Source organism: Panthera uncia, chromosome D1, assembly GCF_023721935.1.
Source record: "Panthera uncia isolate 11264 chromosome D1, Puncia_PCG_1.0, whole genome shotgun sequence".
NCBI lineage: Eukaryota > Metazoa > Chordata > Mammalia > Carnivora > Felidae > Panthera > Panthera uncia.
Genome location: NC_064808.1, coordinates 104674757 through 104689401, shown reverse-complemented (window position 1 = coordinate 104689401; position 14645 = coordinate 104674757). Strand labels below are relative to the sequence as shown.

General features: G+C 38.8%; 1 protein-coding gene across 1 annotated transcript in view; it reads left to right on the top strand.

The window, feature by feature from the left end:
- The window catches only part of CUL5 (cullin 5), a 92908-nt gene extending 78468 nt beyond the window's left edge, over positions 1–14440 (top strand). The window contains exons 12-19 of the mRNA XM_049614099.1: positions 2015–2147; positions 2994–3125; positions 5841–5964; positions 6528–6703; positions 7253–7414; positions 8363–8481; positions 9099–9222; positions 13791–14440. Of these exons, the coding sequence (XP_049470056.1) occupies positions 2015–2147; positions 2994–3125; positions 5841–5964; positions 6528–6703; positions 7253–7414; positions 8363–8481; positions 9099–9222; positions 13791–13985 (1165 nt within the window). The 3' untranslated portion in view covers positions 13986–14440. The remainder of the gene's footprint in view (positions 1–2014; positions 2148–2993; positions 3126–5840; positions 5965–6527; positions 6704–7252; positions 7415–8362; positions 8482–9098; positions 9223–13790) is intronic.
- The last annotated feature ends 205 nt before the right edge of the window (positions 14441–14645 follow it).

The following is a 14645-nucleotide window of genomic DNA, read 5'->3' as shown; positions in this document are numbered from 1 at the left end:
TCGCTGCAGACTTGGCAGGAGTTCATGCGGGAGCTAGGCATTGGCAGTGCGGGTAGATGAAGGTAGAGGGATGGGAAGTAAGTTAGTGGTCTTCCCACTGGCCCATGTCTACATCAAAACCTTTCTAGCGAGTGCCAGTTAGCCTTAAAGGAAATGCGTTCTTCAGTCCTCCGCTTCCGCATCTGCTCTTTTCTAAACTGGCGCCCTCTGGTGGAAGTATCGTTACAATTTGCCCTTTCCACTTCTCCCCACAATTAGTCTTCCCTGCTGTGCAAAGAGAGGTGCACCTCTCCTTATTCTTAGTATGGTGTGTTGCCTTGAAACATAAAAAGCCGCCTTGGTCGGTTAGATGATCGGCTCTTGATTTCAGCTCAGGTCATGATCTCACAGTTCGTGGGATTGAGCCCCACATCAGACTCCGTGCTCAGTGCAGAGACTGCCTGGAATTCTCGCTCTCTCTCTCAAAATAAATAAACATTTAAAAAAGCCTCCGAGTTGCGTAAGAAAGGAATATTTTGAAATACTGGTATTGATGTACAGAAAATGGATTCTTTTTTTTTTTTAAGTTTAGTTATTTGTTTTGAGGGAGAGAAAGAGCACAAGTGGGGTAGGAGCAGAGAGAGATGGAGAGAGAATTCCAAGCAGGCTCTGTGCTGTCAGAGCCCTGTGTAGGGGCTCAAACTCACAAATCGTGAGATCATGACCTGAGCTGAGGTCAAGAGTCCGATGCTTAACCAGCTGAACCATCCAGGCACCCCCGAGAAATGAATTTCTTACAACTAAGTATCAGATCCTTTTGCAAGTCATAGGGTGTCCAGTTCTTTGCTTTCCACACAATTGATGGCTAGTTTGATGCATTATTAAAAATAACCTTTGGTGTTAGATCTGTATGTATTTTTTAAGCCAGTAACCCGGAAGGTTCTCAACAAGTTGAGTGACATCAGAAAAACTTCCTGTCTCATGTACTTACTTATGAGAATAAGATCGTTCAGGACAGATATATATTTATAAAGATAAAAAAGTAGAAATAAAAGTAATTTCTGGGTTCATAAGTTGGAGGGAAAAGTTTCATCTCCCTCAGTAAGAGTTGACACAAACAGTAATGTACTGCCTATGTTTTATACGTACAGGCATTACAAGTTTGTTATTTTGGAAAGTTGTGTACTTAAAATAATTTGGTTAATTCAATTCTGGGAAAATAACATGTAAGTTTTATATACACGAATTTTGAAATGTTGAATTTAAATTTATTTCCTACATAGCTTAGAGAAGTAAGATAAAGAACTTTAAAGCATAAAAATATAGTACACTGGCTTTTAAGTTTTGTTGGCAAACTAAAATAGAGTTAAAAGTTCTTCATTGTTTAAGAGAAGTTTGTTTACAGTTTTTGAAAATGGATGATGGTAGATATCACATAACGAATTTAAGTTACATTGGATACATTTCAGAGAATGAAGTAACTTTTTTCTTGACATATTAATAATGAAAAGTTTTTAATGTTAACTTAAAAATATGCAAGGACTTACATACTTTTTCAGAAGTATTTAGCAAGTAAGTACCTGAAGAAAAGTTTTTAAAGATTATTGACAAGGCTACCGGTAGACAGGCCGTCACCCAGGATACAGACTACTTCGAGGTTTCCCTCTCAGGGCCCTGCAGGCCCTGGGAACCTGAGATGAGGGCCTCCTTAAGTTATGCCCCCTCATTGTCTTGCTCATGAAAAATTGGCTCTAGAAAAAATATTTGCAGGGAGCACCTGGGTGTCCCAGTCGGTTGGACTTCGGACTCTTGATCTAGGATCAGGACATGATCTCATGGTTCATGGGTTTGAGCCCCGTGTCAGTCTCTGCACTGACAGTGTGGAGCCTGCTTGGGATTCTCTTTCTCCTTCTTTGTCTCTCTGCCCCTCCCCTGCTCTTGTTCGTTCTCTCTCTCTCTCAAAAATAAACGGTGAAAAAAAAATATTTGTAGATACCAGTCACTTTTCATCAACTGCTTTTATTTTGTTTTTTAGGGTGGGATTAAAAACTCAGCCTGAATCAAAATGCCCTGAGCTGCTTGCCAATTACTGTGACATGTTGTTAAGAAAAACACCATTAAGCAAAAAACTAACCTCTGAAGAGATTGAAGCAAAGCTTAAAGAAGTGGTACATATCTTTTTTTTATTACAGAAATTTAAATTATCTTACTTTGAATTTGTGTTTTGCTTGTAAGACTTTCTGTGATAGCATCACGTTTTTTAAAATGTTTATCTATGAGCAGCTAATACGAAATTTTACAATGTAAGATCTCTATAGGGCAGTTGTTTTTCTTCCTGGAAGTTTTTACTTTGTAGCTTCTAGAAAGGAAAATAGATTTAATTCTTCCCCCTTCTTGATTGTTTTCAAGGAATTCAGTGCCAGCTTCTATTAAAGGACAAAGAAGGGGGAATTGGGGCTGATGGTGTTTGGAATGGCAGTGGAGAGACTAGGAGTTTTTCACCTCTTTCTTTTTGTGAGAGCCCAGGATAGGTGTTTCAACACCAGTGAGTGAAGGGAAGAGTTAGTTGCTTTCATTTTTGTATCCTGGCTGTTAGTGTAATATGCTGTAAGTCCAGGAATACAGAGAGGAAGAAAAACAAGAAGTAAAGGTAGAGAATATAGACAATAGAAGATGAGTGTCAGAAAAAAAGTGAAAAGATTTTACAGAAGAGAAAATTGGGGGAGAACCCTTAATTTTCATGTAAAGTTTTATTACGTTGCATATGAAATCTGGAAATTTGATGTTTATAGAAACTAAAAGGTTATTTGATTACAGTCTCAAATTTGCTAATTGTTTAGTAAAATAGTGTGTCAGGACTGGTTATTTTTCAGACACGGGCAGTTCAGTAGACCTCTCTCTGTATATACTCATGTAAATTTCTGGACTTTGACATTGGGGGATATGGAAAGGGCTCAGTGAGAGAGGTGGCGAAGAGTGCACATGAATTGAAAGTAACTCTGTTTTCTGTACAGCTGTTGGTACTTAAATACGTACAAAATAAAGACGTTTTTATGAGATATCACAAAGCTCATTTGACGCGACGTCTTATATTAGACATCTCTGCTGATAGTGAAATTGAAGAGAATATGGTAGAGTGGCTAAGAGTAAGTAAATTTTTTAATATTTGTTTTCCTTACTATAGCACATGGTTCTTATGTGTGCTCAAGTGATGTTGTTAGTGTTGAAGAAGTAGGGGACGTTTTATAAGAACATGGCATCAATTATGTAAAATAGGTATCTAATAAAGTATATTTTCTTAATAAAGACTTTTAGTGAAACACCTTTGCTCTTGTTGTGCTTTTGATATTTTGCTCTTTTCTATTTCCACTTCCATTTGAACTGACCTTATTAAATGGGTTATAGGACAGATCATTACATTGTTAAGGTATTTTTAGTAGTAAATGCGTAACTGTAAGTAAGGGCTTTTGTATAGGCAAAATAACCAATACGTAAAAGACGACGGTTTATTTAGGATAATCACTGCTAATTTAATCATAACTAAATTCTCATATCAAAATATTTTAAGTCTGTTCCTGTCAGTTCACTGTAATGAATATCTTTTACTTATATATATGGTGTTAATGGCTTATAATATGATTTTATTAATACATAGCAAGATTGTATATAGTGTGTGTAGTTATATATATATTTTATATATATGTCTTTCATTTATATATGTATTTCAAAATACACATTTACACATTGCCCTGCTTTGCATGATACTTACAGGATAGTAAAAATTACCCTGCAAACCGACAGTGTGCAAAATGATCTTAATATTAACAGTCAGTGGGGAAAATTATTTTGTGACTGAGAAATTTCTGTCAAAACATTAGAAACTCTTTGTTATAAATATATAGGAAGAAGGGGCACCTGGATGGGTCAGTCACTTAAGCATCTGACTTCAGCTCAGGGCATGATCTCTCGGTTCGTGAGTTCAACCCTTGCATCAGGCCCTATGCCTGAGTCTGCTTTAGATTCTGTGTCTCCACCGCTCTCTGCCCCTCCCCCATTCACACTCTGTCTCTCTTTCAGAAAAATACATTTAAAAAATTAAAAATAAATATATAGGAACAAATTTGTAAATGAATATGTATTTAGTATACTGTAATTTATAACAAACTTTCATAAACATAAAGTACTACTATTTCTTTGTAGAAACTTAATACTGCTTAGGAAATTATTTGCAATTCATATGTCCAGTTTCATATCTAGAATATATAAAGAATTCTTACAATTCACCAGTGAAAAGTTAAAAATGGGCAAAGGATTAAAATAGACATTTCTTCACAGAAGATATTCAGATGGCCAATAAGTGTATTAAAGATGTTCGACATCATTAGTCATTAGGGAAATGCAAATCAAAGCCACAATGAGATACTTTCCTCCTCCTTTCCTCCCTAGGGAAGCTAAAATTAAAAAGACAGTAACAAGTGTTGGCGAGGAAGAGGAGAAATTGGAATCTCATGCTTTGCTGATGAGAATATAAATTGGTGCAGTCACTTTGGAAAACTCTGGCAGTTGCTCAAAAAGTTAAACAGAGTTGACCCAGCAGTTCTGTTCCTAAGTAACTCCGCTCAAGCGTATGACCACACAAAGCCTTGTCTATGAATGTTCGTAGCGGCATTATTAATAAGAGCCACAAAGTGGAAACGGCTCAAAGTGCTGTTCAGCTGATGAAAGGATAAGCGAAATGTGGATTAATCATACAACGGAATATTTCTTAGTAGTTAGGAGAAAGGTAGTACTGCCACATGCTACAACGTGAATGATTGTTGACATTGTCATGCTCAGTGAACGAATTCCATTACAAAGACCACCTAGTGTACGATTCCCCTAATTGCCAATGTCCACCATAGCCAAATCCATAGAGACTCTGTAAATACACTAAATACACTAAATCTATAGAGACTCTGTAAATACATTAGAACCTACTTAATTGTACACTGGAAAAGAGTGAGTTTTGTGACAGATGCATTATATCTCAGGAGAGCCGTCGTGTAAATGAAGGATCGTTTGACTAGCACGTGCCTTCTTGTCATGTGGCTTAGAACACAGAATGAGCATCATCCATGCGCCTGGGAGAGTTGTCATTGTCTCTGTAGGTTTGGGTCAGCTTCCAGCCTGTTGTTTTTGGGCGCTCAAGGTCGTGAAAGTTTTTGCTGGTGCCACTTCTGCAGCATCTTATCATTATTATTGTTATTATTGTCCCTGCTCCTTTTGTTTGTGCTGATAATTTGCCTTCACTAAGTTCCCCTGCCTTGTGTATTTAGTCTTCATCATTGGCAAGTATCAACATTACAACTTCAGATCGCTCTTCTAGAATTTCATTTAGGTTCTGTTTATTTTCCATTTCCAGCTTTATTTTTATTTCTTTGGTGTGCTTTTATCATCTTCATTGGCCATTGAGCTCACTTGATTATCCATTTTTATAAAATGTCAAGTGGATCTGTCACTGTGCTTTGCTTTCTGTGGGTGAACTGAATAAACAGATGACTAACAGATTTCGAAAGGCGGATGGTGGTTGGTCACTGATGAGAAGTAAATCTGTGCATTACTCATATTTAATGTACGGTGATAACCGAAAGTTGAGCTGTGTTGTTGGGGGACTGGTGTGATTTAACTCTACTGTGGTGACTGATTCATGCACATTGAACTCATGCAGAGAAAGCCTGGGTTACCTGTATTCTCTTGTTTAGTTTTTAAGAATCAAATTTAAGAGATATTAGACTATGAATATTCTAATAAATAAATTTAATTTTATATTAAAGCTTCTATATATTATTGTTCATTACCTCTTTTGTCTTTGCTTTTCGTAGGAAGTTGGTATGCCCGCAGATTATGTAAATAAGCTTGCTAGAATGTTTCAGGACATAAAAGTGTCTGAAGATTTGAACCAAGCTTTTAAGGAAATGCACAAAAATAACAAATTGGCTTTACCAGGTATTATTTTAAAATTACATATATTATGTATATAGGCTTTCTTAAAGAGAATATCTTTGTTTTCCAGTAAATTAGAATTGAACCTTAGTAGTAATAGGTACAAAGATGTTACAAAGTACACATTCCTTGAAGACATCTGGCAAAACAGAATTTAACAGAATTTAGATTCGTAATCTTTATTTTTATGTATGTATGTATATGTATGTATGTATTATTTTTAATAGCCACTACTCACTTGCCTGAGTTTTACAGGTTTCAGATCCAGTCACATGAAGAGAATAACTTCTTTTTTTTTTAAGTTTTATTTTTATTTAAATAATCTCCGCACTCAACATGGGGCTCATACTCACGACCCTGAGGTCGAGTCCCATGCTCCCCTGACTGACTGAGTCAGGCAGGCGCTCCTCTAATCCTTTTTTTTTTTTTTTTTTTAAGACACCTTTAAATCTTTAGGGTTTTATTTTTCACCAAAGCTTATCCAGTATGTACATATTTAATTTCTTTTGAATTTTATCCATTTTCAAGATTATTTACTTCATATTTCCTGATATTCCTACTTATAGCTGATTCGGTTAATATAAAAATTCTGAATGCTGGAGCATGGTCAAGAAGCTCTGAGAAAGTCTTTGTCTCCCTTCCTACTGAACTGGAGGATTTGATACCTGAAGTAGAAGAATTCTACAAAAAAAATCATAGTGGTAGAAAATTACATTGGCATCATCTCATGTCAAATGGAATTGTAAGTAGATGGTGTGTTAGTTCAGATATTGGTTTGACTGAAAGTACCAGGACTCCAAGTAAGAGTTGATTAAACAAGATAGATCTTTGTTTCTCTCCCGTGTAAAAATTTGAACACGTGCAGTGGATCTAGTCCAGGAAGTTGTTAGGGACTTAGCTTCTGGTTGTATCACCATGGATTCTGCAGAATCCAGTGTGATGCCCACTGTGGCTGTCTTCCAGCCCAACAGGAAGGGAAAGATGAAAGTATTCCTTACTTTAGAAGCAACTTCTAGAAGTTTCCCCCATCATTTCCACTCACCTCTCATTGGGCAGAACTAGTCACAAGACGACATTTCGCTCCTTGAAAGCTGGAAGATGAGCCTTTAATTCTGGGCGGTCATTAAGGTCTGTTAAAATTGTTACTATTGTGTAGGAAAGGAAAAATGTATATTGGAAGACAACTGCCAGTCTTTTCCGTGGATAATCTCATGTAAGGAGAGTATTCTAGCAGGGAGGTGGTAATCATCCTGAAGAAATTCTTACCTTTATATTACTTTCTCTCTTGCAGATAACATTTAAGAATGAAGTAGGGCAATATGATTTGGAGGTAACAACATTTCAGCTGGCTGTGTTGTTTGCATGGAACCAAAGACCCAGAGAGAAAATCAGCTTTGAAAATCTAAAACTTGCAACTGAACTGCCTGACGCTGAGCTTAGAAGGACTTTATGGGTTTGTTTCATGTTTTTTTGTTTTTAAAGTGTATCCAGTTACATAGCAGGAAACATTTGATGGCTTGCTTATCATAAATTTATGAATTCATAACACTCTGCAAATGACCTTTAACCAAGAAAAAAAAAAACGCTAATGAGGTGTTAATACATTAATGAGGTATTCATGGTAAAAAAAGAAATTGAAAATAAGCAAGTTACCAAGATAATGAAAGAGGGGGAAAAAATGGAGAGTTGAGGTGCATGGGTGGTTCAGTCTGTTGAGCACCTGACTCTTGATCTCGGCTCAGGTCATGATTTCACGGTTCATGAGTTTGAGCCCCACGTCGGGCTGCGCTGGCACCATGGAGCCCGCTTGGGATTCCTTCTCTGCCCCTCCCTTACTCATGCTTGCTCGCTCTCTCTCAAAAATAAATAAATAAACTTAAAAAGCGGGGGGGGCGGGGTGGAGAGAAAGATTGAGTTGGTATTTCAATCTTACCTGTGAGGAATGTGACCAGAAATTTCATACTAAGAATGTGTTCAAAGATTTTATGACCAAAAATGCAAGAATTAGAAAACTTTGGTCTTTTCAGGGGCTTGTAAAATGTACTCATTAGTCTCCTGCTCATAGCTGCATGTTACCCCTACTCCATAGACCTCTTAGAAGTTCCAGAATAAATAATTGTCTAGAGAGAAATAGCTGGTGTGTCAGTGGCAAGTTGGTTTTGTTGAGCTCGTGTATGACCGATCCCTGCAGTCTCTGTCTTCCTGTGAAGGGATCATTTAGTGCTTCCCTCCTCGTGAGCTGCCCCCCGCCTTGTCCTTTCCTCGCCGTACGTTCACAGTGTTGGACTGGTCGAGGCACCAGGCAGAAGTTGGTTGTGATTTTGTTAGCCATGTTGGAGAACTGATCTTGGTCTTTCATACCATTTATAGATGGTAATTGTGTTCTCTTTCTTCTTCATAGTCTTTAGTAGCTTTCCCAAAGCTCAAGCGGCAGGTTTTATTGTATGAACCTCAAGTCAACTCACCCAAAGACTTCACAGAAGGCACCCTCTTCTCGGTGAACCAGGAGTTCAGTTTAATGTAAGGCTGATGTTGGTTGATGTAAAATAAAAATGCCTTGTTTGACTTTGGTGTTTTATTGTTAGCAAAATGGTTGTTTTCCTTACGTTACTTTTAAGACCTATGTGTACCCTGACACCGCTCCAGGCTTCTGCCATTTAGTTGTTCATTAAACATACTGAGGACTGGAGATGTTCACTCGTTTACGTGTTTTTCATGGGTACATTTTGGTATCTGATGATACTGCTTTTCATCTTTAAGCATCCTTTTGCACTCTAAAGAAGCTCTATTCACAGAAATCACTTTTTCTCCTTAAGATCCATTTAGATAATAATGCTGAATAACAGCCCATATATTTCCAACTATCTCAGCTCTCTCGTGGCAATGTAAATTACATTAGCTTTGTTATTACAGGGCATGTTGTCACCCATATTTTATTAACTGAACCTTTGTTGTGTTTGGGGGAAATCCTATGGTTCATTTTAAAGCTATCTGTCGATTATTGGTAACTTTTCCTTTGAACAGTTCTAGTATAGTAGTCTTCAGAAAATTTCTATATCTTTTTTCTCAGACGTTGTTGCTGTAATATGTTTAAAAGGCCTTCCACTGTAAAATATTTCATTCAATGTTTTTTATAGAAAAAATGCAAAAGTTCAGAAAAGAGGTAAAATCAACTTGATTGGACGCTTGCAGCTCACTACAGAAAGGATGCGAGAAGAGGAGAATGAAGGGATAGTTCAGCTACGAATACTAAGAACCCAGGTTTGTGACGTTAAGACAGAATGTCTACGTCTTGAAAAAAATTGCATTTTTTTGGTATTTATTTGTTATTTAAATTTTAATGACTACACAGTGCAGTATTGGTTTCAGAAATTTTTCTCTTTTTTTATCTTCAGATGTTAAAAAAAATTTTAAAGCATGTAGTAGGTATTCCACCTGTAACGAAGAACTAATTTTCACTTTACTGGAACTTAAAAATTGTATTGCTGACCTTATCTTAGCTGCTGCAAGAGATGTCTGTATGTCTTGGTGGCCTCTGGTAGATTTTTTTTTTTTTTTAATGTTTATTATTTTGAAAGAGAGAGAGTTCAAGTACGGGAGGAGCAGAGAGAGAATCCCAAGCAGGCTCCATGCTTACAGTGCAGAGCCCTACGCAGGGCTCGATCCCACGACTGCAAGGTCACGATCTGAGCCAAAATGACGATCCGGACCCTTAACCAACTGAGACACCCAGGTGCCACCTCCCCTCCTCCCCTCCCCACCGGTAGATTCTATTTGTTGGGCAAAACCTTGGTTTTAGGTTGTGTCTGCCTTTGACCATGACTGATTAACTGTGTGTCAGCAATAAGTTACAATTCTAGGATTGAAGTATTCAAATTCTTATGTAAGTCTTATAATTTCATTGTAGTGTGAAATGAGGGAATACTTTTAAAAAGTTATCTTTCAAGTTTTATTTATTTATTTTTAGAACTCTCCACACCAACGTGGGGCTTCAGCTCATATCCCCAGGATCTAGAATAGCCCGCAGACTGAACCAGCAAACATGTTAAAGCTAAGATTGTGATCCTTCTGAACATAAGAAGAGTGCCTGTTGCAGACTGATATGTGTCCATTCTAACTTTAGGAGTATTCTTATTATAACCAAGTGATCCCAGTTTCACTATTTTTATTGAATATTATTTGAAACTGCTGGCCGATTCAGTAAAAAATGAAAAGAGGAAAGATGAACATTTTTCATTACTTACACAGCATACAATATGATAAAGTAGCGGAGAGAAAGGAATAAAAGTCGGTTGCTTTTCTGTTTAGCAATAAACATGTAAATTTGAAAAGCTTAAGAGAAAGATGAAACCATAGACCCCATAGGCACTTTTTTAATGAGTCATGTTGACAGCCTGTGTGAAGACGGTGGCCATCTCTAGGGGGTTCAGAAGGAGATTTGAATAAATAGAAGATGTTACTCTTTTTTTTTTTTTTTTTTTTTACTAAAACCTTATATTGAGGTGTAATTTACATATGCTACAATGTACATTTCACAGTTTAGCTGTCGTTGAGTTTGGATAAGTGTACGTACCTGGGGACCATCACCTAAGATACACAGCGTTTGTGTCACTGCAGCCAGCCCCCCCTCCAACCAGACTCCTGTCCCATTGCCTGGTTTTGCCTTTTTTGGCTCACCATGGAATACCACATTTTTCAGTGACAAGGCTCAGTTACTTAAGGAGTCAATTTTGTCCATGATAAAAGTTCAGCTTGGGGGTTGTCTGGGTGGCTCAATTGGTTAAGTATCTGACTTTAGCTCAGGTCATGATCTCGCGGTTCGTGAGTGTGAGCCCCACTTTGGGCTCTCTGTTGTCAGTATGGAGCCTGGAGCCTGCTTTGGATCCTCTTTCCCCCTCTCTGTCCCTCCATGGCTCACACTCTTCTCTCTCAAAAATGAATGGACGTGAGGGGCGCTTTGGTGGCTCAGTTGGTTAAGCGTCTGACTTTGGCTCAGGTTCATGGGTTTGAACCCCACGTCAGTTTCTGCTGACAGCTCAGAACGTGGAGCCTGCTTCAGATTCTGTCCCTCTCTCTCTCTCTCTCTCTCTCTCTCCCCTCCCCTGCTTGTACTCTGTCTCTCTCTCCCTCAAAAATAAATAAACGTTAAAAAAAATGGACAAATTGATTCTCACTTTTATGACAAAGAATATAAATGAGTGTTTGTGATCCTTAAAAAAAGGTAAGAATAAGGTGTTAGTGGAACTTGCCAAGTGTTACAACTTAGTAAAATATCTGCAAAAATAAAACAGTATGACAGGCAGATTAGTTGAGGAAACTAACTCAGAAGTGAACCTACTATGTAAGTATAGATGAACTTTACCATAAAGGAAATAATTTCCATGGGCTGTGAAAGGGAACGGATTATTCAGTAAGAGATTTTAGAGAGTTTTATGTTTGGGGTGAAAAATCTGGATATAGTCCTGGTGTATGGCTAGACCAGGATAAATTCCAGATGGATTTCAGTTGAGCTGTGTGACGGGTTGGCAAGTATAGTCCTTCCATAAGATGTGCAGAGGGGCGCCTGAGTGGCTCGGTCGGTTGAGCGTCCAACCTCAGCTCAGGTCATGATCTCACAGTTCGTGGGTTCGGGTCCCACATCGGGCTCTGTGCTGACAGCTCAGAGCCTGGAGCCTGCTTCCGATTCTGTGTCTCCCACTCTCTCTCTGCCACTCCCCTGTTCACTCACGCTCTGTCTCTGTCTCAAAAATAAACATTTAAAAAAAAATTTTTTTTTTTAATTCAGGTTTTCTGTTTTATCCGAAACGGATGGGTGATTATGTGCAGTCCCGTAATCCAGGCTGTCCCTGACGTAACGCTCAGCCTTTCTCATTTCTCCCTGACCCTGCTCTACCCATCCTCGCTCTTTGTTGTTTCCCACATGGCATCGGGATGGACGGAGGGTGAAAGGAGTCCACGTGACCTTGTAGTGACAGTGAAGGGATCGTCACATCATTGTGACAGTGTCCTGGGTTCTTGATCTTGACATCTGTGGGGTACTTTACCTGTCACCTGTGGGAGTTTGACTTTCTGTGGCTCTCTGCTGCTGCTGGTTGTAGCACAGGAGCTGGGGCTTCTTTTCCCGGTTGGTAAGGGCCTCCTGGCCCCTTCCCTGCTCTGACTGCCTGCCCTCCGTTCTTAACTGAGCTCTTAAACTCTCTGAGACTCTGCCGCATTTTCGGTGTGGCCCCTTGGCCTGCCCGGCACACTGTCATGATCAGCTGCTGCTGCGAGATTCCTCTCCCCTGGCCCTGACGGCCCTGTGGGTCTGTTGGCTCTAGACCCTGTCCGCATCTTGTGGGGCCTGAGAGGAGTTCCGCAGTGAGCTCTTCGTACCACATCATGCCGTCTTCGGCAGCTAATAAGTGCAGACCCGGGGCTGGAGCCCCTGTGCTGTTCTCCTTTCCACTTCTCTCACACAGCCTACCTTCCTCTCCTCCACCAGAGCTGGGAGGAGGGCGGACTGGAGACATTTACACTTGTTCCTCCTCCCTGGCTCCTGTGATCTTCACGTGCCTGAAGACTTCCCCTTTTCCCCCTTTCCCTCGGGACCCTTGATGCAAGCCCTGCAGTCCAGAGTCTGGCATCCTGTCGCACTGATAATGGGAGGAGTTCACTCCCTCTCCTAATGACAGGGGAGGGATCCTTAAGTCTCCCTCCATAGGGGACAGCTCCTGGCCACCAAGCCTATTACTGCTTTGCAGCAAAACACCTCTTTGAATGTTAAAAGCAGATATTACCGGGGCTCCTCGGGGGCTCTGTTGGTTACACATCTGGCTCTTAATTTCAGTTCAGGTCATGATCTCGCGGTTTGTGGGTTCAAACCCTGCATTGGGCTCCACGCTGACAGCACGGAGCCTGCTTGGGATTCTGTGTCTCCCTTTCTCTCTGCCCCTCCCATGCACATCCTCTCTCTCAAGATAAGTAAGCAAACTTAAAATATATATATGTGTATATATATGCGTGTATATATATATGTGTGTATATATATGTGTATATACACACACACACACACACACACACCTAATTTTCTGTTTTCACATTTCCTTTTTTAGCAAACTCTAATCTCCACCAAGGTAGATAGATGTCTTTGGTTTGCTAAGGACAGAGATTATCCTAGAAAAGCAAAAGAGAAAAGAACACTTAATCATTTTCTGATTATCTCTGTTATAAGCTTAATAGTAATTAAATCGTCAAGGAAATACTTAGAAAATTGACTTAGATGAACAGTGCTTACTCCTGTAAGAAGTCAAAGTAATTGAATCAATAAACTATCTATAGCAAATATAATTTATTAATCTGATAAATATATAAAGAGTAGTAATGTTTGATTTTTAAAAATAGACACCAGCTGGCATTTGCTACTATACAAAGAATTAACTCTGAATATGATGGAAAAGGAGTAAGGGATTTGCTCTTTCTTAGGTGATGGGTAACACACTGCCAGATTACGTACATACTGTGTTCACAAGCAAGATAAATTGTTAACATGTGCATGATGTGGAAAAAAGTATTGGGAGTACTCCAGAACATTTGGTGTGGTTTTCTGCAGAGAGGTTCTAGGTTATTTTGCTTTTCCTCATTTGTCAAAATCTTTATCATCAGATTTACTTTTACAGGGAGTGAAAAGTATTTTTGTTCAGTAAAAGCCGCTGGACTCAAGACTTATCTGCTAGTGATTGATCATTGGGGTGGATGTTGGAAAGAGGATGAAATACATAAAAAAGTCATTTTTTTTTTGTTTTAAGATGTAATATATTAATGATTTTTCATTTTTCTTTTTCTTTTAGGAAGCCATCATACAAATAATGAAGATGAGAAAGAAAATTAGCAATGCTCAGCTGCAGACTGAACTAGTAGAAATTTTGAAAAACATGTTTTTGCCACAAAAGAAAATGATAAAAGAGCAAATAGAATGGCTAATAGAGCACAAATACATCAGAAGAGATGAATCCGATATCAACACTTTCATATATATGGCATAAGTTTGAATATCATGGACAACATTAGAACCCAAATTTCAGAGTGCGTGGGCAGAAAGTTGTAACAGTTTGTGCTGGAGGAAGGTTTATTTGGACTTTGATTACATAACTATTAAAATCTCTGCCTTACCTGACAAAACAACTATATTTTGCCAGTCACGTTAGTTAGCATGACGGCATCCCTTCATGTTGCACACTCGGTAACAGCATGCTGTTTTGTGGAGAAACTTGCATTCATGAAGAGCCCATTATGAACTTTTCACAGTAAATTTGATTTATACCCATCGGAAGAAATAGTTGGGCAGGGTGAGGGCGGGGTTCTTAATTGCTTTTTTCCTCTTTTTTTTTTCCTCTCTGACAAAAATGTACTTGCACCAGGAAGGATCTTCAGATATTCGTGCACTGAATAATGCTGTTATGTTTTGTTTTTTTAAATGCAATTAAAACTAGAAATAGCACTCTTGGTTTCTTTCGATCAAAAGAGGGAGCTGGTGTACACGACACTGCGGGGTGGGGGGGGACAGATGTAGGTGAGGAGAGAAGTATTTAATAGCATCACATTATTTGTTCACGCCCTGCTTCAGTATAATAACCGGATTTAACGGTGACCTGAAAATGATACGAGATTTTTCCAACTTACAAATGTTGGCTTTCTTTTTAAGC